Below are 23410 nucleotides of genomic sequence, written 5' to 3'. Positions count from 1 at the left end.
AAGAGGAAGTAAATGGGTATCAGAAGAAGCAGCCAATAAAAGAGTTTATACTTTAGTCACCTAGCAGCTAATAAAATAATTTGTTTCCAAGTGATATTCATTTGATTGTTTTACTGTCAAATTTGTTTTTCTTGGCTCTACAAAGCCTACAGATAGACCTGTAGTTAAAAATAAATTCTGTGGGGATTCTTAGATATTCGTGACCTGAATTATCCTTCTCTCTGTTTGATTTAGATTGTTGATCTTTTTTTTTTTCATTTTGCTTCCTCTCGGTATCTATGGAATATGAGATTTGAGGGTATTTGTCAGAAAGAAGATTGGAAAATAACTCTTTTCCAGTGCAGTAAATCAGCTATTATGTAGTGAATTTCATATGTATGATTGAAAAATTGGAAGTTGAGGAAATAGAAGTAGAATAATAACATTGAATACAAACTATCTGACCTTTTTCTTCCTGAAGTACCTGTTATTGGAAATTGTGTTAGAGCTATTAAATTTTATTTAGTATGCCCCTATACCAATATGAAATACCCTATTTTACCTTAACATTCAGAAATATTTTCTCTCACTTCTACCCAATGATAAAAAAAAAATGGATTCTTCTTAGTTTCAAGGAATAATTCAGATATCTTCCCTCTCACAGTGACCAAGCTCCCTCCTCCTCAGTACAACAAAGATTTATTTGTAACTGCCTAAATGTACATAGACTAGGCTCATGTTCAAACTTGTAATAAAATCTAATTTTACAAAATGACACACACAGAGAATTATCAAAATTATAGTGTGCTTGGTATAGAAACCAGGTACCAAGATGACTTTGTATTGTTTATTACAACTTAGTGCCTCATTAGTATTTGCAAAATCTATTCTTTAACTTACATAAAAATAACCTTTAAGGAATGTAATAATTGATTATTCAAATACATTGTGTCTTCCACTTGGTATCATGATTATGTTCATGTGTTATCTAGGCCTATTAGAAAGCTTCTTGAGGCCAGTGGCTACATTTGGTTTTATCTTTCTCCTAGTTCATAGTGAATGCTTCATACTTCTTTGTTAAATAAATTAAAAGAAGCATTTTAAAATATTTACTCATTATTTCTGAGGTACACACTGTGAACATGGGTAATATCTTGAATCTTTTTTTAAAAAACAGGATGTTATTGATAGCTTTAAAGAGAGGGATGACTGAGAGCCCATAATACTACCTATTTTTAATAAGTAATATAGTTCTTTCCTAGTTCAGGGTCTTATACTCTGTTTGGTTCACAAAAAGCATAGGAGATAAGTAATCAATAAAAATAAATTTAAAATATCTGTTCAACAAGACAAACATATGAGCAAGTGATAGAATAGTTTAGAAGATAACCTTACACTCATGAGAAAAAAGGTCTTCGAACTACCAGCATAGTTCAATTTTGTCCATCTTCAACTAGCCACACTTCAAACAGCTGACTAATGGGGTGGGGGGGGGGGCAGGCATCTAAGTGGCACAGTGGATAAAAAATCAGCCCTGGATTCAGGAGGACCTGAATTCAAATTTGGCCTCAGAAACTTGACACTTAGTAGCTATGCAACCCTGGGCAAGTCACTTAACCTTTATTGCCTCACAAAAACAAAAAACCAAAACCAAACGAACAGAACCCAACCAGCTGACTAATGAATGGATGAATAGCATTTTTTGAGTTCTTACTGTTTGTCAAGTATGGTTGTAAAAGATCTGGGATATAAAAACAACACCAAGACAATTCTAGCAATTTACTTTGAGGCAGAGTGAGACAATTGATGTAAAGGGAGTGGGAGTAGGGGGAAGGCACAGGAGTGCTGAGTATGTCATTGGGGAATCTGTTGTTCCCTCTTAACTCTAGTACCTTCCCTCTCTTCATTGTTTCCTATTTATCATGAAAATAACTTGCTTTGTTTGTACTTGTTTGCATGTTGTCTGCCCCATTCTATTGTAAGCTCCTTGAGGTCAGGGACTGTCTTTTGTCTCTCTTTGTATCCTCAAAGATTACCACAGTGCCAGAAATATAGTAAACATTTAATAAATATTTATTGATTAATTAATTTATTTGACACACTCTCCCAAAATAATGATAGCATTGATTTGATCCTTATTCTAGAGCTCTGGATGGTTCCTGCCTAATGGCAGGTAAGATGGTAAAGAGTTATGTCTGAAACTTTCAAGCATTGTATGGGATCTGGGACTATTTAGATAGTGGGTCAAGTACATGTGTCTGACTAACTAATCAGGATAGCAAGTCCCTTGGGTAGTGCTGCAATCCATTCCATTTAAAGTTGATTTTTAAATTAAATTCTGGAAGAAAAATTTACCTATTTTCCCCCTCTAAACAAAAAATGACCACTGATATTTCTGTAGGTTTTTAGTATGTCATACTGCTTTTCATTTTAAGATATGGTTAAAACTTTCCCAGATCCTATATGGTTCTGCTCTAGATGAAATGCTAAGTGAAATATTCAATTTAGGTACAAAATCATGCCTGCAAAATAAATGAAAAAATCCCAGTGTTGCTGCTAATCAATCATGTGGCCTATGATCGTAACTAGGGCTCCCTAATTTAAGAGAATACTTCTAGGGGGCAGCTAGGTGGCACAGTGGATAAAGCACTGATCTTGGATTCAGTAGGACCTGAGTTCAAATGTGGCCTTAGACACTTGACACTACCTGTGTGACCCTGGGCAAATCACTTAACTCTTATTGCCCGACAGAGAGAGAGAGAGAGAGAGAGAGAGAGAGAGAGAGAGAGAGAGAGAGAGAGAGAGAGAGAATGAATATGAGAATACTTCTGGGTGATCAGCTTATGCTTCTTCAGATGGTGGTTATAACTCTCCTTGTATTACTTTATATATGAGAGTTTGCCATATCTTTTAGTTGATAAGGACTTTGGAGTTATCTATGTACTTATAAATTGTAATGTGGAAGACCTCAACTCAGTCTCTCTAACTGCATTTATGAAGTTATCTGAAAGTTCTAAATGAGAGAGAATGTAATGATGGCTATAACTGCTTTGGACTTTTGATTATCTGGACTCAAGGTACACCTTTGCCCTGGTCTAGTCTCTGGAATTATCTGGGCATTCAACTGTAGCATAATTCAAGGTATTGCTCTTGATTCCCTTTCATCTACTTAGTTCAGATATCAACTTTGTTGTTGTTTTATTGGTTTTGTTGTTTTTGTTGTTGTATTTTTTGTTTGTTTTTTATGTGTGGGGCAGTGAGGGTTAAGTGACTTTCCCAGAGTCACACAGCTAGTAAGTGTCAAGTGTCTGAGGCCGGATTTGAACTCAGGTCCTCCTGAATCGAGGGCTGGTGCTTTATCCACTGTGCCACCTTGCTGCCCCCTAGATATCAACTTTTAACTGCTGAAGTCAACAAGTGAGCCTTCACCTATATGGAAATCAATTTGTTTTATACAAAAGGTGATGTTCCAGGGCAGCTAGTTATATATATATATATATACATATATACACATAATAACATTAATCCTATTTCTGCATTAGTCATGTTATAAGAGAAAAATCAGAGCACTGATGAAAAACCTCAAAATAGAAAAAAAAACAACAGCACCAAAAACAAAAGAAATAGTATGGTTCATTCAGCATCTATACTCCGCAGTTCTTTTTTTTTTTCCTTGGATTTGGAGATCCTCTTCCATCATGAGTTCCCTGGAACTCTTCTGTACCATTGCATTGGTGAGAAGAATATAGTTCATCACAGTAGATCAACACTCAATGTTGATGATACTATGTACAGTGTTCTTCTGGTTCTGCTCATCTCACTCATCATCCGCTCACGCAAGACCCTCCAGGTTTCTCTGAACTCCTCCTGCTCATCATTTCTTACAGCACAATAGTATTCCATTGTATTCATATACCACAACTTGTCCAGGCATTCCCCAATTGATGGGCACCCCTTCAACTGCCAGTTCCTTGCCACCACATAAAGAGCAGCTATAAATATTTTTGTACATGTGGGTCCCTCTCCCCTTTCCATGATTTCTTTGGGAAAAAGACCCAAAAGTGGTATTGCTGGGTCAAAGGGTATGCACAGCTTTATCGCCCTTTGGGCATAATTCCAAATTGCTCTCCAGAATGGTTGGATCAGTTCACAGCTCCACCAACAATGCATTAGTGTTCCAATTTTCCCACAGCTTCTCCAACATTTATTATTTTCCTTTTTTGTCATTTTAGCCAATCTGATAGATGTCAGGTGGTACCTCGGAGTTGTTTTAATTTGCATCTCTCTAATCATTAGAGATTTAGAGCATTTTTTCATATGGGAATAGATAACTTTGGTTTCTTCATCAGAAAACTGCCTGTTCATATCCTTTGATCATTTCTCAATTGGGGAATGACTTGGATTCTTATAAATTTGATTTAGTTTCCTATATATTTTAGAGATGAGGCCTTTATCAGAAGTACTGGCCTCAAAAATTGTTTCCCAGCTTTCTGCCTCCCTTCTAATTTTGGATGCATTGCTTCTGTTTGTACAAAAATTTTTTAATTTAATGTAATCAAAATCATCCATTTTGCGTTTTATAATATACTCTATCTCTTATTTGGTCATAAACTGTTTTCCTTTCCAAAGGTCTGATAGGTAGACTATTCCTTTCTCTCCTAATTTACCTATGGTATCACCTCTTATGTCTAAATCATGTATCCATTTTGACCTTATTTTAGTATAAGGTGTCAGATGTTGGTCTATGCCTAATTTCTGCCATACTATCTTCCAGTTTTCCCAACAGTTTTTGTCAAATATTGAGTTCCTATCCCAGGAGCTGGAGTCTTTGGGTTTATCAAACACTACATTACTAGTGTCATTTACTACTGCATTTCCTGAGCCTAGCCTATTCCATTGATCTACCACTCTATTTTTTAGCCAGTACCAGATGGTTTTGATGACTGCCGCTTTATAGTAGAGCTCCAGGTTTGGTACCGCTAACCCACCTTCCTGTGAATTTTTTTTTCATTATTTCCCTGGATATTCTTGATTTTTTGTTTTTCCAGATGAATTTTGTTATTATTCTTTCTAGCTCTATAAAATAATTTTTAGGTAGTCTGATTGGTATGGCACTGAATAAGTAAATTAATTTAGGCAGTACTGTCATTTTTACTATATTAGCTCTGCCTATCCATGAGCAATTGATATCTTTCCAATTATTTAGATCTGATTTGATTTGTGTGAAGAGTGTTTGGTAGTTGTATTCATAGAATTCCTGGGTTTGTCTTGGCAAGTAGACTCCCAAGTATTTTATATTATCTACTGTTACTTTAAATGGAATTTCTCTTTCTATCTCTTGCTGCTGGACTTTGTTGGTCATGTATAGAAATGCTGATGATTTATGTGGATTTATTTTATATCCTGCTACTTTGCTAAAGTTGTTAATTGTTTCAAGTAATTTTTGAGTTGATTCTCGAGGATTCCTTAAGTATACCATCATATCATCTGCAAAGAGTGATAGTTTTGTTTCCTCCTTGCCTATTCTAATTCCTTAATTCCTTTTTCTTCTCTGATTGCTAAAGCTAACATTTCTAGTACAATATTAAATAATAGGGGTGATAATGGACATCCCTGTTTCACCCCTGATCTTATTGGGAAGGCCTCTAATTTATCTCCATTGCATATAATACTTGCTGATGGCTTTAGGTAGATACTGTTTATTATTTTAAGGAAAGCTCCCCCTATTCCTAAACTCTCCAGTGTTTTTATTAGGAATGGGTGTTGTATTTTGTCAAAAGCTTTCTCTGCATCTATTGAGATAATCATATGATTTTGGTTGGTTTTCTTATTGATGTGGTTGATTTTGTTAATAGTTTTCCTAATGTTGAACCAGCCCTGCATTCCTGGTATAAATCCCACCTGGTCATAGTGTATTATCCTGGTGATCACTTGCTGTAATCTCCTTCCAAGTACTCTTTCTTAATCAAATAAATTCTCAAAAACCTTTTTCCTATGGGTATATAATTAGAGTAAGTAGGTAAATTGATAAGATATGATGGTTTCAGGTCTTTGGAATTCAATATTCCCTAGCCTAAATGAGTCTACTGTAGATCCATATTCACTCATAAGGAACAGAGAGTCATAAACTCATAATTTGAGAACCAACTTAAAGTGCATAGTAATCAAATAAATAGTAATATTACTTCTGGAAAAAAACCTATCACTTGACTGCTTGATGAATCAACTCACCATCCCTGATATACTCCTGTCCAAATCAGCCTAGGTTACCTTTCTCCAAATGTGAGATGTTTACTTACAACTTACAACATAAGTTGCCTGAGTGCAAGGATGTTTCTTTTTTTACTTGTATCCCTAGTACTTTGCATAGTACCTATCACATAGTAAACATGAATATTTTAATTAATTAATTCACTCATTTATTCATTCATCATATAATCCTACCTCATTTTATCAATATTAGCAAATCAGAACAACTAAGAAATTGGCTTCTGCAAAGAACCCATAAGCAACTGATTACTTGGCATGGATGAATAATACTGTGATATTTAAAGAAAGGACTTAAATCCACTTCTTTATTGCCTGAAATTACTTGGTTTCAGTTGCTCATTTATGAATCAGACTACAGACTACCTTGGATCTTCCAAATTAGGTAGTTCTTCTCACATAGTCACATAAGAATTGAATGCAGGTTTCTCTATTCCTATTCACACTAACTCTGCCTTCTAGACAGTTGCACCCTACTAAACCATGCTTTATCTTCATTTGTACCCAGCACCAGCTTTTGATCCACATTTTCCACTTGAAACCTATAAATGTCCTTAAAGCCTGTCTTTCTCAGTAGATTCACATCACATCTAAAAGAAACTATATTTATAATGTAATATTACTTTTGAACATATGACATTATCTTTACACAGAGCTAAATTGGGATTGATCTCTTTCTTGGGGGAGGTCCCACTCTCTATTTTTCTTCTTTTTCTTCTGTTTCTGACACAGTTACCTATTTTAATCCCTCAATATTTCATGCTGTTTTCAGAACAAAAAAGTATATATGCCACATTGATCATTATGATGCCAGATAAAGTTGCACAAAATATTATCCATTTAATCTTTCTGTTAACAAGAAAGAATTCCTATCTACACACTATAAAACATATTTTGTAGGCCTGGTAAGTTTCACTCTGCAGAAAATTCCTTTTGGATTCAATCTAAAGCACTTAAAAGGGTCCCTTGTAAAGAAACCCACTACAGATTTCATCGAGGCTTTCAAATCTCATCCACAAATTTAAAAAAACAATTCCCTTTATTTCATCATAGTTTGATAGCCCTAGATTATAATTCAAAATTAATACTATTTTAAGTTTTAAGTGTCAATCCCATAGAATATAAGATTTTTGTTAATATTCCTAAAGATTAGCTGTTCTTCCTGGATTTATTCAGATTCTGAGCTAAATAGTTTTACTTGTGAATTATAATATATGGGGGTGGTCTAGCTCTGGGCCAATATATTAAAATTGTTGACCCTTTGAAATTGTATTTTCAAAGGGTCACAGTTTAATTCCAACTCTCTTGCCAGGAGAAAAGTAGTAATCTCCCCAGAGAGCTTATTATCTTATTTTGTGGTTTTTTTTTTAAAGCAGTTTTTACCTTAGCAGTGAGATATCCTCACCTCTACTGAGGTTATAGAAGTTTTCTTTATGGTCACTATATTTTTTTCAGATCTGATTTTGTAGGTATAGTCAAATTGCTGTGTGAGTTTGGGCAAAAAAAATTAATTTCTCTGGTACTCAGTTTCTTTACTGTGAAAGAAACAAGGTGAACTACGTGATCTCTAACGTTCCTTCCAGTGTTGATGTTCTATGACTTCAGAGTATGTACTATATCAGCATACCCTACCTAAATCGTTAAATGGTTTCATGCAAACCTGACAAGGTGAAACAATATTGCATGGGATATTTAGTTCATAGCAGCAGTGTTACAAAATGGAAGACATAGTCCTAAGCAGTCAAAATTGAGAGTCATAAAACATTGAAATTGATCTCTATAGGGACCTGAGAACATATAAAGCTGACCTGTACCAGTGGTGCTTAGATCACCAAAGAAAATGAGATGTGGAGACTCCACACACTGTCATCAGAAGTTGGAGTTTAAAACTGGAAGTAAATAGAGTGAGAGAATAAGGGTTTTCTAAAAAACAAGAAGCATAGAACCTATTTATATTTGGGAAAGGTAATGAAATGAAGTAAAATTTAATTCTCAATGAAACTGCTGTTTTGAAATCTAGCTAGAGAAGATAATTGTTAAATCACTCAAGGCCTTCTTCAAATTGGGGATGGCAAGGGAGTACTATTGCCAATGTCTTGGAAAGTATATATATATATATATATATATATATATATGACAGGGAGGATGTTTAGGATAATTGTTGGATCCAGGAACCTGAGAATTTAAGTTATTAAAAGACCCAGTATACTAATTTTTAAAGTGACTGTGAATTTGATAATTAATGGGAAGTGACTTAAAACTGAACTCGATTATCATATTCAGTTTCTAAATTAATTTAGGTAATATCATCATTTTAATTATGGTGATGTAAACCAATCAGGATTTTTTCCAATTATTGCTGCTTTTGTAATTATACCTGGCTGAAAATTGAAGCAGTTGATAATTTTCATGCAAAAGCTTTCCAATTTTATGTAGCTGAAATCATTAATTTTATTATCTATAATGACCTATATACCTTGTTTGCTCAATAATCCTCTCCCTAGTCATAGCTGTAAAAGGTACTGCTTGCACTTCTCCTAATATAAACAGATACTAAATAGTTTTGATGATTACAATTTTGTTAAGTTGCTTGACATCTGGTAGTGTTATGCTCCCTACTTTCCTATATTTTTCAGTATATCCCCTGATATCAATGCTTTTTTAGATTAATTTTATCATTATTTGATATAGTTGTGTAGTGTAAGCTCTTTATTAGTTTGGTATGGTACTAAGTATATAAATTATTTTAGGTAGTATCATTTCTATTGTGTTGGTTTGACCCATATCTAAGTAATTAATATATCTTCAAGTAAACATAATCTTATATCATTTTTGCCTGTACTTAAGATTCCTCAGTTTCTTTTTCTGGACTTATTTCTACAGCTAGGATTCCTTGATCAATGTCAAGTAATAGCAGTGTAAATGGACATCATTGCTTTCCCTGATCTTATTGTCAAAGCTTCTAGTATTTTCCATATACATATAATCCTAGATTTTTGTTTTGGATAGATACTGTCTTCATATTATGGAACATCCCCATGCCTTTTCTTTTAGTGTTTTAAACATAAATGAGTGCCAAATTTTATCAGAAAATTTTATTTTCTAGAGAGATTGATATAATCAACAAGAATTTATTGTTTACTATGTGCCAGGTACTATGCTAAGCCCTGAAACTACAAATGAAAAACAAAAACAATAACTGCTGTAAAGAAGCTTACATTCTAATTAGGGAGATCATATTTACTTTTGTGTGTGTGTGTGTGTGTGTGTGTGTGTGTGTGTGTGTGTGTGTGTGTGTGTGTATGCAAGAAACATGCTGTTATATATCAGAGCCTAAGCTCCTTAGCAACTGACAGGACCAGGAAAGGCCTTACAAGAAAGGCAAATATTCTAAGAGGAAGAGGGGAGGATGGAGAGAATTCCAGGCATAATGATCATCCAGTGCAAAGTCACAGAGAGAGGATGTGTTTCATAATGTGTGAAGAACAGCACATAGGCCAAAAATATGGTCTATTTTCTTTTTAATACTGTCCATTTGCATGTTTGTTATAGATTCAACACAGTAGTAATGAATAATCACTTGACTATACTGATGTTGTCTTTTTGCTCCTGTTTTAGGCCAGGCCTCCATCAATTCTGAATAGGGTTACAGAGCCAGGTTTTACATTCCTTTTACCTCCCAAAGTCTTTGATGAGATGAATCCATGAGATGAGGCTGAATCTATGCTCAGCTTCTTGTCATGGTCCCTGGCAGATATACTATATCAGGTTCATTCCCTGCCAACTATTTAAAGTAAAATGATAGGTTGTAAAAACTATGGTTGGAGATCTGGTGGATAGGGACAAGAAGATAAGGTGCCTTAGTCCCTTAAACTTGCTCCCTGTCATAGCTGGATAGGGATATGGAGGAGAGGATTAGTTCCCCTACCAGCATTTTATCAGATCCATAGTTTGTAATACTGGTTTTTTGTTGTGACCTTTTTAAGGGGTAGGGATTACATCATTTTTCTTTCTCTTCTCCTACCTACCTGTTTCCCAGTTCTTTGCTTCATTTGACACTACTTTCCATTTTCCCAGATGTGATTCTATAGTGACCCGGGCTTCCTTGGTACTTCTTATATAACTGTCTTGGTGGTAAGAGATAATTGCCATCTTTTATATCATGATGAAACTATTTTTCCTATCATTTTCATTCAATTTTCTGGGTACCCCTGTGGAACACCTTTCAAGTTAGAGCATCTGGTTCCACTTAGAGTAAGAATGCGTCTATAGGTATGGATGATAATCTCAAATACTATGTCATCTCTCTTGTTGGCCACTGGAAAAATACTGTGTTTTAAGTTAAAAACAAGTAAATTAATGTTTATCGACAGTTGTAAGAATTGTGTTTCCTACCATTTCTTGCTTTCTTTTCAGGCACTCTACTTATGTCACTGTGGAAAAAGAATGGGTCCCCACAGATCTAAAAGCTGTCATGTGATTTTGATCTATTTTACTACCAATCATGACCAAAATAGTTGTGACCCTTTGGCCAACTTTTTGATATTTAGTTAGATTTTTCCTTGGAGAGGAGATAGGATCTGACAATAGGCCAATGCGAGCTTACTGACAGACTATGGAAAAAGGGCTTGTCTTTCAAAAAAGAATCAAATTTTAAACATTTAGATTTTGGTTCTATTCCAAATGAAAACAGATCTTTCCTACTATACTGGTAATTATGTTACTGATATAGCTGATACTTATTAAGTATTAATACTTGGTATTTCATTTCTTATTTTTTTTTAAGTGAGGCAATTGGGGTTAAGTGACTTGCCCAGGGTCACACAGCTACTAAGTGTTAAGTGTCTGAGGCCGGATTTGAACTCAGGTACTCCTGAATCCAGGGCCGGTGCTCTATCTACTGTGCCATCTAGCTGCACCCTCTTATTTATTGGTAACATTCAATTTCTCAAAATTTTCCTTTCCAAATTCTCTTTCTCCTTCCACCCCCTCCCTCACCCATTGAGAAGGCAAGCAATATGACATCACTTGTACTTATGAAGTCCTGCAGAACATTTCCATATTAGCCATATTGCCAAAAAAGAAACAAAAATACCACTAAAAAGGAAAGTATGTTTCAGTCAATACTGAGAGTTCATTAAATGTCTTCATCGTGGGTCCTTTGGAATTGTCTTGCATTATTGTATCCATCAGAGTACCTAATTCTTTCACATTTGATCATTGCAATACTGCTGTTACTTTGTACAATGTTCTGCTTCTGCTCACTTTGCATTACATGAGTTCATTTAAGTCTTCCCAATTTTTTTTAAAACCATCCTTCTCATCATTCCTTTTTTTTTTTTTTTTTTGGTGAGGCATTTAGGGTTAAGTGACTTGCCCAGGGTCACACAGCTAGTAATTGTTAAGTGTCTGAGGCCGAATTTGAACTCAGGTCCTCCTGAATCCAGAGCTGGTGCTCTATCCACTGCGTCACCTAGCTCCCCTCATCATTTCTTATAGCACAAAAATAGTACTTGTTGTTCAGTCATTATGCAATTGATGGTCATCTCCTTAATTTCCAGTCTTTTGCTAAGAGAAGAGCTGCTAAAAATATTTTTTGTACATAGAGGTTCTTTTCCTTTCCCTTTGATCTCTTGGGATGCAGACCTAGCGGTGGTGTTATTCAGTAAAAGGGTATGGGGGGGGGCAGCTAGGTGGCGCAGTGGATAGAGCACCGGCCTTGGAGTCAGGAGTACCTGGGTTCAAATCTGGCCTCAAACACACTTAACACTTAATAGCTGTGTGACCCTGGGCAAGTCACTTAATCCCAATTGCCTCACTAAAAAAAAAAGGGGGGGGTATGCACAGGTTTATAAACCTTTGGGCATAGTTCTGAATTGTTCTCCACAATGTAAAATCAGTTCACAGTTCCACCCACAGTGTATTATCCCAATTTTTCCAAATCCCCTCCAGCATGTTATTTCCTCCTTTCAATTCCTCCAATTTCTTTTTCTTTTCATTTCTGTAGCTGGAATTTCTGAAACAATATTGAACAATACTGGTGATAATAGACATCCTTCCTTCACCCCAGATCTTATTGGAAAGACTTCTAGCTAATCACAATTACATAAAATGCTTCCTCTTGATTTTAAATAGATGCTACTTATCATTTTAGGAAGGCCTCTATTCTTATGCTTTCTAGTGTGTTTAATAGGAATTGATATTGTATTTTTTTAAAAAAGCTTTTTCTCCAGCAGTTGCAATAATATATTTTTTATTGTTTTATATTTATTTGGTCAGGTATGTCTATAATTTTTCTAATATTGAACCAAAGTTGCAATATAGGCATAAATCCTACCTAGTCATATTGTATGGTCTTTTTTTTTTATTGCTGTGATCTCCTTACTATTTATTTAAATTTTTCAGCATTGTTCATTCTCTATTTTTCCTTTCCCTTGTTAATTATCAAAACCACATTTGTGCCATGAAAGGAATTTAGTTGGGCTCTTTCTTTACCTTTTCCTCTCCAAATAGTTTATATGATATTGAGATTAATTGTTCCTCAAATGGTAAAATTCACTTGTAAATCCATCTGATCTTGGAGGATTTTTTTCTTAGGGAGCATATTGATGACTTGTTCAATTTCCTTTTCTAAGATAGGGTTATTTAAGTCTTCTATTTCCTTCTCCATTAATCTAGGCAGTTTATATTTTTTGGTGAATATTCTTCTGTTTCACTTAGGTTGTAAGTTTTAATGCATATAATCTGGCAAAATAACTCTTAATAGTTGCTTTAATTTCATTTTCATTGGTGGTGCATCCACTCTTTATTTTTTATATTTTGACAATTTTTTTTCTTTTTCTTTCTTTCTTTCTTTTTTTTTTTTAGTGAGGCAATTGGGGTTAAGTGACTTGCCCAGGGTCACACAGCTAGTAAGTGTTAAGTGTCTGAGGCCGGATTTGAACTCAAGTACTCCTGAATCCAAGGCTGGTGCTTTGTCCACTGTGCCACCTAGCTTCCCCCTTTGTTTTCTTTTTAAAACAAATTATCCAATTATTTATCTATTTTGTTGTTTTTTAAATAAAACTAGTTCCTATTTAAATATTTTTTTAAACTTTCTATTTTACTTATCTATCCTTTGATTTTTACAATTTCCATTTTTGTGTTTGTTTGTCTTGGGGGGAGAGAATCATTTTTTTTAGTGCCATGCTCAGTTGATTGATCTGATATTTTTCATTTTTATGAGGTATACATTTAGAGAGATGTTCTCTGCTAAGTATTGCTTTGGCTGCATAACCCAAAATTTGTTATGTAATATCATTGTTTGATTTTCTTTAAAGAAGTTATTGATTGTATGTTTTATTTTTCTTATTCAGTCTTTTTTAAGGATTATTTTGTTTCTAATTAATTTTTTCATCTGTTTTAATGAGACATTATTAAATGTATCTTTTATTGCCATATGTTCTGAAAAGGGTGCAATTAATATTTCTAACTGTTCTCATATTTCATTCATCCCCTTAACTTATCTTTTAATTTATATTATGGCTAAATTTTTCTAGCTCTCAGAATATAAAGTTGAATTCCCCCATTACTATAGTCTTACTGTCTTATTTCTAACTTTTCCTTTGAGAATTTGAAGCTATACCATTTGGAGCATATTTATTTAGCATTGATACTTCATTGTCTGTGGTGTCTTTTGGCAAGATGTAGTTTCTCTGCTTATCTCTTTTAAATAGGTCTCTTTTTGCTTTTTCTTTGTTTCAGATCTTAATTGCTATCCCTACCTTTTTTTTTTCCCAACTGAAGCAAAATAAATTCTTCTCTAGTCTTAATTGGGAATTTTTAATTCATTTAACTGGGCATTTTAAATTTGTTCTTTTTCTAATTTCTTTTAGTTACATGCCCAATTCATTGATCTGCTCTTTTTCTCTTTTATTGAGGTATGCATTTAGAGAGATAAATTTCCCTCTGAGTACTTCTTTGGTTTCATCCCACAAATTTTGCTATGTTGTCTCATTGAGTAAGTCTACATATTCTTCCTTGTTTGAGCCAGTTTAGATTAGAGTAAGGCTGAAGCATTGCCCACCCTGATTTCTCTTCCACTGTAAAAGCTGCTCTTTGCATGCCTCTTTTCTGTGAGATAATTTCCCCATTTTCCCCCTTCTCCCAGTATATCCTTTTTTATCATCCCAGCATAATAGATTAGTTCCTATGCCCTCTATTTATGTAGACTTCCTTAAACTGCCCTAATAAAAATAAAATTCTTAGAAGTTACATGTATCATCTTCCCATGTAGGAATGTAAACAGTTAAGCCTTATTGAGTCCCTTTACATTTTTCTTTCTTGTTTGCCTTTTTATGTTTCTCATGAATCTTGTATATGAAAATGAAAATCTCTATTCATTTCTGGTCTTCTTATCAGGAATTCTTGGAAGTCTTCTATTTTCTAATTTCCTGAAATATGATGTCAAGGCAGTTTCTTTCATCATGGCTTTTAGGCAGTTGAATAATTCTTAAATTATCTTTCTTCATTCTGTTTTCTAGGTGAATTATTTTTCCAATGAGATAATTCATATTTTCTTCTATGTGTTTCATTGTTTTGACTTTGTTTTATTGTTTCTTGATGTTTTCTGTAGTCATTCACTTGCCTCATTCTTTTTTTTAAGAAATTATTTTCTTTAGTGAACTTTTTTTCTAACTCTTTTTTCCATTTGGACAATTCTGCTTTTTTAAGGAATTATTCTCTTTAGTATATTTTTGGTACCTCTTTCCATTTGGTCAGTTTTGTGGTTGGTGGGGTGTGTGTGTGTGTGTGTGTGTGTGTGTGTGTGTGTGTGTGTGTGTGTGTGTGTGTGTTATTTTCTTCACTATGTTTGAGCCTCTTTTACCAAGCTCTTAATTTTTTCATGTTTTTGGTGCGGCATTCTCATTTCATTTCCTAATTTTTCCTCTACCATTCTTATTTGATTCTGAAAAAGTTCTATTTATTTATTTGTATGTTTGCTTATTTGTTTATTTAGTTTGTGTCTTGCAGGAACTCTTGTTGGGCTTGTGTTTGAGGCTTTGCTTGTTGTTTTGATTTCATCGTTTTCTTCTAAATTTGTGTCAAAATCTTCCCTGTAGTAGTAGATTTGTTTTTTTGTTTGGATTCTTTTTCTGTTTGCTCATTTTTCCATCCTATTTTTTTACTTTGAATTTCATATTAAATTTGGGCTCTGTTCTCCGGGTAAAGGGACAGACACTCTCACAAGTTTCAGGCATTTTTATGTTGCTGTTTTCAGAGCTAGTTCTGTGGGGGTGGGGGTGGGGTGTTGAAAGTTTTCTGTACATCCAAGGTGATGTGATCTGTATAGAGTTATCATTGCTCACTTGTGATGAAAATGATACTTCTCCTCAGGACTTTATGTCATAACCTAAAGAACTCCTCTCTTCACTAGAAATGTGACTAGGAAATGGGTATAGACAATGGAGTTGCCAGACAGTGCCCTGTCTTGCACCCAGTCTAGCATGTGGGTCTCCTGTAGTCTCTTTCTTACTACTTGCCAGATCCCCTTACCATATCTGTTTTGAGAACTGCCAAAGCAGAGGCTGATGCTCTTTCCGCCTCCAAGGCCCATGACTGGTGGTATAGCCATGTGGACTTTTGGCCACCTAAGAAACCCCAGTATCACAGACCTGTCCTTCTGACCTCCTCAGTTGCTTAGGGCTAGAAAGATGTTTTACACTCCTTCATAGGACTAAGTCTTTAAATGTTTTTCCAAAATCATTGAGCTCACAATTGTTATTTTATTTTATTGTGAAGCAATTAGGGTTAAGTGACTTGTCCAGGGTCATACAGATAGTAAGTGTCAAGTGTCTGAGGCCAGATTTGAACTCGGGTTCTCCTGACTCCAGGGCTGGTGTTCTATCCACTATGCCACCTAGCTGCCCCCGAGCTCATAATTTCTTAAAGCACACTAGTATTCTATCACAATGTTCTACCACAACTTGTTTAGCCATTCCCCAACTGAAGGGTATCTATTATATTAGCCAGTATGATAGATGTAAGATGATTTGAGGTATTTTTTTAAAGTTGTTTGGAGGTGAATGTTGGGAGAGATCAGCTGCCTCCTTTACTTCATCATCTTGTCTCCCTCGCCCAAAAAAACTGTCAATAAGTATAGCTCATGTAGATATTTCATATTGATAGTGAGGACCTTCAGATGTTTCTGTTTCCAGGAGACACTGTGCTGTTTGCACTATATCCTGGTGCATTTCACAATCTCCTATATGAGATCCATAACCATGTTAAAGAGTTTGACATGGTTGCTACATTAGAAAAACTAAGCAGTTGAAGGATGCTATAGGTTCAGACTCTAATATGCAATTAAATGATAAAACCATGCAGTATGTCCATCAATATAATCATATATGTGACTACTGTCTTATTTTAAGTTTCCAGTGGACATACAGTCAATACATTGAGAAGCTTCCTAAGCTTACCTTGATATCCGAAATGTCTGAATGGAGCACAATTATTGTATTTTCTCCACATGCCTATCACATTTTCATTTATGTTCCCTCATGTCTTTGATGGCATATATTACACAATGCATCTTCTCCACAGCTAAGTGGAGCAATAGATAGAGAATTAGACCTGGAGTCAGAAGACCCGAGTTCAGGTGTGGTCTCAGACACTTATTAGCTGTATCATCTCTTCTTTCGGGTAACCAGGCACATTGTCATATCTAAAAGCACACCTCAAGGAGTTAATATGACCATCTAAGAAACACTGCTCTGGGTCCTTCACCCAAGAGTTATTTCTTTTTCCCTAAGACCCACCTCAATGCTAGTGATGACATAAAATACTTCTAATAAGTTCTTTAGTTTATTTCCAGAAGATTTGGAGGCAAAGACTGTGTTCAATTGAGTATTTTTAATTGTGGACTAGGCTCCTGTCAGTTTAACTAAACACATATTGATTAAATGTTGCACTATTGTTACCTGCTTTTTTGATTAAATTTTGGTGATGTTAGCGGTTAGTGAAAATATTTGTACTTGGTTTTTTGCTTATTTTTTTCTCATGAACCAGAAATTCTGCATGGAAGAAATATAAGTATGGTGCAAAGAGCCTTCTTTGTTGCCGTAATTTCCTATCAAGTAAATTAGACACTTCCTTGTATAGCATTTAAGCCTCTTTATAACTTGCCTCCAGCCCACATTTCTAGCTTCCCCTCAATACACAATACATGTCAGCCATACTAGATTCAATTTCAGTCAACCTTTTTTCCTGACTTTGCCTCCTATATGATAAATACCACCTGACCATTTCTCTGCCTGTTCACTTGGCTTATTTTTCTTTTTGCTCACATGCCACCTCATTAAATTTTCTCTGTGATCTTTCTCCATCTAGACATGACTCATGTCCTTTGACTATCACAAGTATCTTTCTGTCTCTTTTTTTGTGTCTCTCTCTTTCTCCCTCTCCCTCTTTCTTTCTCTCTCTCAACTGAAAACATTTTTTGTTAAATCTACTAATGCAAACTACTGTGTTTGTTTCTAGGTAACACAAAGATAAAATACAAAAACAATGCCTGCCCTCAAGGACCTTACATTCAATTGGTGGGATACAACATATAATCAGATAAATTTATATGTGATGATTTATGGAGGAGAGAGAAAGAAAGCAGATAAAATTAGGGGATTTTAAGATAGGTTTCCCATAGGAGGAGATACATATGCTGAACCTTGACAAAATATAGGAATTCTAAGAAGCAGAAGTGAGAAGAGAGTTCATTCCCTTCATAGTGGACAACACGTGCAAAGGCCCAGAAAGGAAAGATTGAATGATGAGTTTGGTAAATAGCAGATAGATTTATTTGACTGGAACAGAGAATGTATACAATAAACTTATACAGGTAGAATAGAGTCAGATTGTGGAAGACTTGATTTGCCAAGCTAACGAGCTCCCATCTCTTGGTCTCCTGTGTACATATAATAGTCCAAGTTGTATCATAGTTATTTGTCTATAAATCTTGTTTTTCTACTGTCTTGTAAACTCTTTGAGGCTATTAATTATATCATTTTCATCTATGTATTTCCAGTGATTAATAAACAGTAACTTGTACAAAAATACTTAAAAGTTTAATTGAATGAAGCTAAAATTACCTAAATAATACTAACCCAATAGTCATTTTACTAGGTTCTAATCGTGGTTCTGTCACTGACTTGTTATGTGACCTTGTCCATGTCACCTAATTTCTCTAGGCTTTAGTTCTTACCAGATATAGAATGAGAAACATGGATGAGATAATCTTTCAGATTCTCTTCCCCTCGGAAATTTCTTGGTTCTGTGAATGTATAATGCAAATATGGATGAGAAATAAAATCAAAGAGCCCCTGGAGTGTCTTTTTGTTGTTGGGCATATGTCTGCAATGCCATGCATCCCACTTCTCCTGCTGATTCTGTGCTTAAGAACTTAAAGGGTTTTGAATTGAAAAATTCCTGCTCCCTAGGCACCTCTCAGAGCAGAATTCTTGTCAGTGCCAATCTTAGAAGCTTAGGGGAACCAAGCTGGCAGGGAGAAAGGAAAAGAAAGATGTAATGCACACAATTTTAACTTGCATAACCTTCGGTCTTGGTTGGTTTCCCAGATTAGGAACTGTGATTTACCAATGCTCCTGTTATATTTCTAAGGAAAAGGAAATACTGGGTAAGGAGCAATCACTCATTTTATTGATAATTTTTTAAGAGAAACAACTATTTTTCAAATATTTAGAGATGATCTTCCCCCCCCCCCTTAATTCTGGATGTTCTTTTGTCTTCCGATCTAGTCAGTTTTCTCATTTCTGCAAGTGATTTAGTTTATACAGTCCAGGTTTCGTGTGTTGATGGACTCTAGTATTTCTGAATAACATTTTCATTGCAAGTTGGCCCTTCATCCAAAGAGCCTCTTATTTCTTAGAATTCCAGATTATTTTTAATCAGTTAGAAAGGGCATTAAGATAATAAGGGGGATACATTCATGTTATATAGAACACCAAGTTTAAAGTTTAAACACTGACCAAGCACTTTTATTATCTGTTTCAGTGGGCTACATATAGTATAATATCTCTACATTTTTTTCAGGCATTTTTAAGCTTATGTCTTTGTTATTGAATCTAAAATATAGGCACATCACTTTCCTAGAAGCACCTTTACCTAAAGAATTTGCTGTACACAATAATGGAGTATGTTATAATATCAATAATAGTTAGCTAACATAGTCATTTTAGTTCCAAGTTAGAGAATACTTAAAAAAAAAAAATTCAAAGTTGCCCTCCTCCCAGGCCCCTATGGATAGTAAGCCTTAGTAGAAAACTACCCAGGCTTTACAGAAAAGGTATTGGAAGGTTTAGGTTGGCATTTTAATAGGCCAAATGCCATCTGTTTCTGCAATTTGTGGCATTTTATCATTGACAACTGTAAGAAAAGGAGGCAGTCTATTTTGGTGGAGTGGACAGATTTCTGTCCATCTGTGCCCATATTACAACATGTCACTTGTACTTTAGATCTGCATAGCTCTGAGCCAAGAGAGATGCCATAGCAAGGTCAAGAGGTGGGGAAGCCTGTCAGCACATTCTGTCTCTAATGATATGACAACTGCAAATTGGTGCTTCAAGCGCAGCCCAAAGGCAGTCATTATGTCAGGCCTTGAAGCTGAGCTTTCGATAATATCATTTCAAAGAAAAATGTTAACTTTAAATATTTTTAAATGATCAGGCAGAGAACCTAATCTATTGCATGGCTGTGGTTAGTGTCAAGTTCTTTATTAAGGTACAGCATTACACAAAATTTCCCAAATATGGAGAAGGTTCTTTAATGTGGTTTGTCTTTTTTTTTTATGCCCAAGTGGCATTCTGCAAGAATGCTAACAAGGTTGCTTGCACTGAGGGGACATTTTTAAAAGAATAAATAACTTTGAGGCATTAAATATTACATTCATGTGAGGATTAGTATGAAAATGTCATTTGATTCTGGCCCTACATATTTGAGATATTGTATTGGAGAATGTCCCATTCCGCTTGTTTAGAATTGATAAGTTGTATTTAGAGTATCTATGGATGCCTTATAACTTTTAGCACAACTAACAAGCGATATCATTATTTTTTTTTCCTTTGACCTAAAAGTGCTTATCAAATTGTGGTGGAAGAATTACATCCCCACCGAACCAAACGAGAAACAGGGGCAATGGAATGCTACCAGGTCCCCATCACCTACCAGAGTGCCATGAGTGGAGGTTCACCATATTACTTTGCTGCCGAACTACCCCCTGGGAATCTTCCTGAACCAGCCCCATTTACTGTTGGTGACAACAGGACTTACCAAGGATTTTGGAACCCACCTCTAGCACCTCGGAAAGGTTACAATATCTACTTTCAGGCTATGAGTAGTGTGGAAAAGGTAAGTACCTTGCCACATTTTCTTTTTCACTGCTCCAAGGAAAGAGCCATTGCCTTTTTAGAAATGCCAGACAGCATTAGTCAAAAGTAATAGTGTACTCTGGTGCTGTTGCCTCTCTCTACCGCTGTGCATACTTCTGTACTGTGAGGCTGAGGCTCCACGCCAGTCATATTTCACACAGCTCCTGTTTCCTAGTAACTGTTTCTAGTTGAGACGTTAGTAAAAGCCCACAGTAGCCGTTTTGAGTAAAATGATTTAAGCAGTGTGTTTCTGCACCCTCTGTAAATATGCACCATTGTTCTTACCCCCATTCTCTGTGGTGGCACACTTCAAAAGATTAAATTTACTGTAGGATAAACAAAATGCGTACTCCTCAGCAGGCTAATAAAATGTTGCAAACTTTTCAGGCAGTATTGAACAAATAGAAAATAACAAAGTAAAAATCCACTGATTACAAAGTAATGCACTGCCTGTGGTACATTTGATGGAGCCCATGCAGAAGACTGCCTCTAGATTGCCCAACTGCTGTGTAGCCAGAAAAGTGGGCCTTCGCATCTCCCTGTTTACCTCCTCCCTTATCCATTTTGGACACAGTTGTTTTTGAATGCTGTTACTGGTCTTGTATGAATGTTGAAGAGAAAAACACAAGAGGAAGTTAAATACCACCATGGTTCTGGGTGAGAAAGGTTTCTCATGCCCCATGCTGTTTTCTTTGAATGATTTTCTTCCTTAAAATGGAAATATGTTTTGGGAAAAGTGGTGGCAGAAAGAGTGTGTGTGTGTGTGTGTGTGTGTGTGTGTGTGTGTGTGTGTGTGTGTGTGTGTGTGTGTGTTGCACAAGAGGGCAACTGCCAAGTGTTTAAATCCATTTAAGGATTACATTTTTAGGTATGTATAGGGAATGCTTTCAGGTTATCAAGATCCTAAAGGAGTATCTGGGAAATTAAATGATGAATCACTGGATTAAGGGAATTTGATCTTAGCTGTAGTCTTTTAATTGATGGACAGTCATTTTCTTCCATTTGCATTCCTACAGCCTCTGTGAGAAACTAAAACTTCTGGATAGTTATTGAATATTTTTAATAAAATCTCTACCTCTCTAATTATGGAAATATTTGACTTAGAGAAGAAACAAAGGTAACATAGCCAAAGGTGACTTATTATGCAAGAAGCTGTTCTCTATGTCTCTGCAGGCTTGGTAATACTAAAAAAAGAACAAAATGTCCTTCTCCCACCTGAACACTTCTTACTTCCTGCACTGAAGGTAGTTAGTTGCCCTGATAAAGCAGTAACTACAGAAATTAATATTCCATTTAGAGTATAAAGACCCACTAGTAGAAAATATAGCTCTATATTTGGGTTTAAAAAAAAAACTTTTAAGAGGTGAGAGATAGCAAATTAACTTTTGTGACTTAATCTGTGATATGAGAAGGGGTGTTAATGAATGTTCCTTTCTGGTAAAGGGTTTTCTACAGTACTATTTAAAAGCTTTGAGAGGAAATTTTCCTTTCTAATTGCTAGTGTGACCATACTGTTGTACATCTAAAGTGTAAAGTTGTAACAATGTACTTCACAGTTATCTTGGCATGGAGTTTTAAAATTGATGTGGTTCACATCAGCAGCAGGGTCAAGGAGTGCTGATGTAGTTAAAAGTGATTGCTTTCAGGAAAGCAAAAGCCCTTTAGGGTTTTACTAGAGCGAGAAATAATCTCTTGTTCTCAGTTTGCTACAAAGGCCTCGGGTCAGAACTAAATAAGAGTAGTACACTTTTAATTATTACTTGCTGAAGGAATTATTTTTTGTGATTTTAGTATCAACCATCAATCTAAGATTGATGTTAAATAATATCACTTTTTATTTAAAGTAAAATGTTTATAGGGAAAGTATGTTCTGTGTTATATGTTAAGGTTTAGTATCACCTCAGAGGACCCTTAATGATGAAGTGTATTAGAAAATGAGAACGAACTCCTCTCTTTTTCTTAGGGCCTTCTCCAATCACAAAGTATCTAGTGCCTTGCTCTTACTAATTCATACTTACATTCATACTAATCAGTCAGGTTACCAGTGTATGGCTGCCACCGTGGGTTGTAAATGTAACCCTGTGAGTGATTACTCCTATTACTGTAGATGACAAGCCCCTATTGGTAGGCTTCCCCACTAAAATCATCCAGTAGACCTAATTAGTTTTTAATCAAAAGCATTTGTTTGGGTGATATAGGTTTGTTTGTTTGTTTTTAAGGGTACAAAATATTCCCTTCAAGAGCCCAGGGTTTACCCTTTCATAAATACAGAAAGAATCTTTGAAAAGAGTGGCCTTAAATTTAAAATTAATTGGAAGTGAAGCACACATGTAGGATACATGTATGACAAAGGGTAAGTCACAGCTCCTGGTATTGCATGGCCTGGTCCTTTCACTCTAGACAGCAGCATCCTTACATAGCTACTCTTAGGTATAGAATCTCAACTGAGAAGGATGCTCAGCTGGACTCCTGGAATCTTGAATCTATACCCAGAACGTTTCTCTGAGGCTAGGGTTATGTTTCTTGATGTTGACCCTCTCCTTCAGGTGACTATCTCCCCATGTACACATCTCTCCTTGCACATGTCATTGTTCCTAGCTGAATGCATTGTTTCTTTCTAGTCAGGAGCTTATAAGACATGGGAGGAGCAAAGAGAGAACCAGCCCTACCTACTCTGCTCTGTGCAGATCTTCTGCATATAATTGCTGTGGAGTTGGCATTCATCCACATATTTAAGGCCCCCG

General features: G+C 35.5%; 1 protein-coding gene across 11 annotated transcripts in view; it reads left to right on the top strand.

The window, feature by feature from the left end:
- Nucleotides 1-23410, top strand: part of PTPRK (protein tyrosine phosphatase receptor type K) — a 756597-nt gene that overhangs the window by 588344 nt on the left and 144843 nt on the right. For all 11 annotated transcript variants that reach the window (XM_044001295.1, XM_044001287.1, XM_044001294.1 and 8 more), the window contains exon 12: nucleotides 20373-20646. In XM_044001295.1, the coding sequence (XP_043857230.1) occupies nucleotides 20373-20646 (274 nt within the window). The remainder of the gene's footprint in view (nucleotides 1-20372; nucleotides 20647-23410) is intronic.

The sequence above is a fragment of the Dromiciops gliroides genome, chromosome 4 (assembly GCF_019393635.1).
Source record: "Dromiciops gliroides isolate mDroGli1 chromosome 4, mDroGli1.pri, whole genome shotgun sequence".
NCBI classification, from domain to species: domain Eukaryota; kingdom Metazoa; phylum Chordata; class Mammalia; order Microbiotheria; family Microbiotheriidae; genus Dromiciops; species Dromiciops gliroides.
This window is presented reverse-complemented; position numbering and strand designations above follow the sequence as displayed.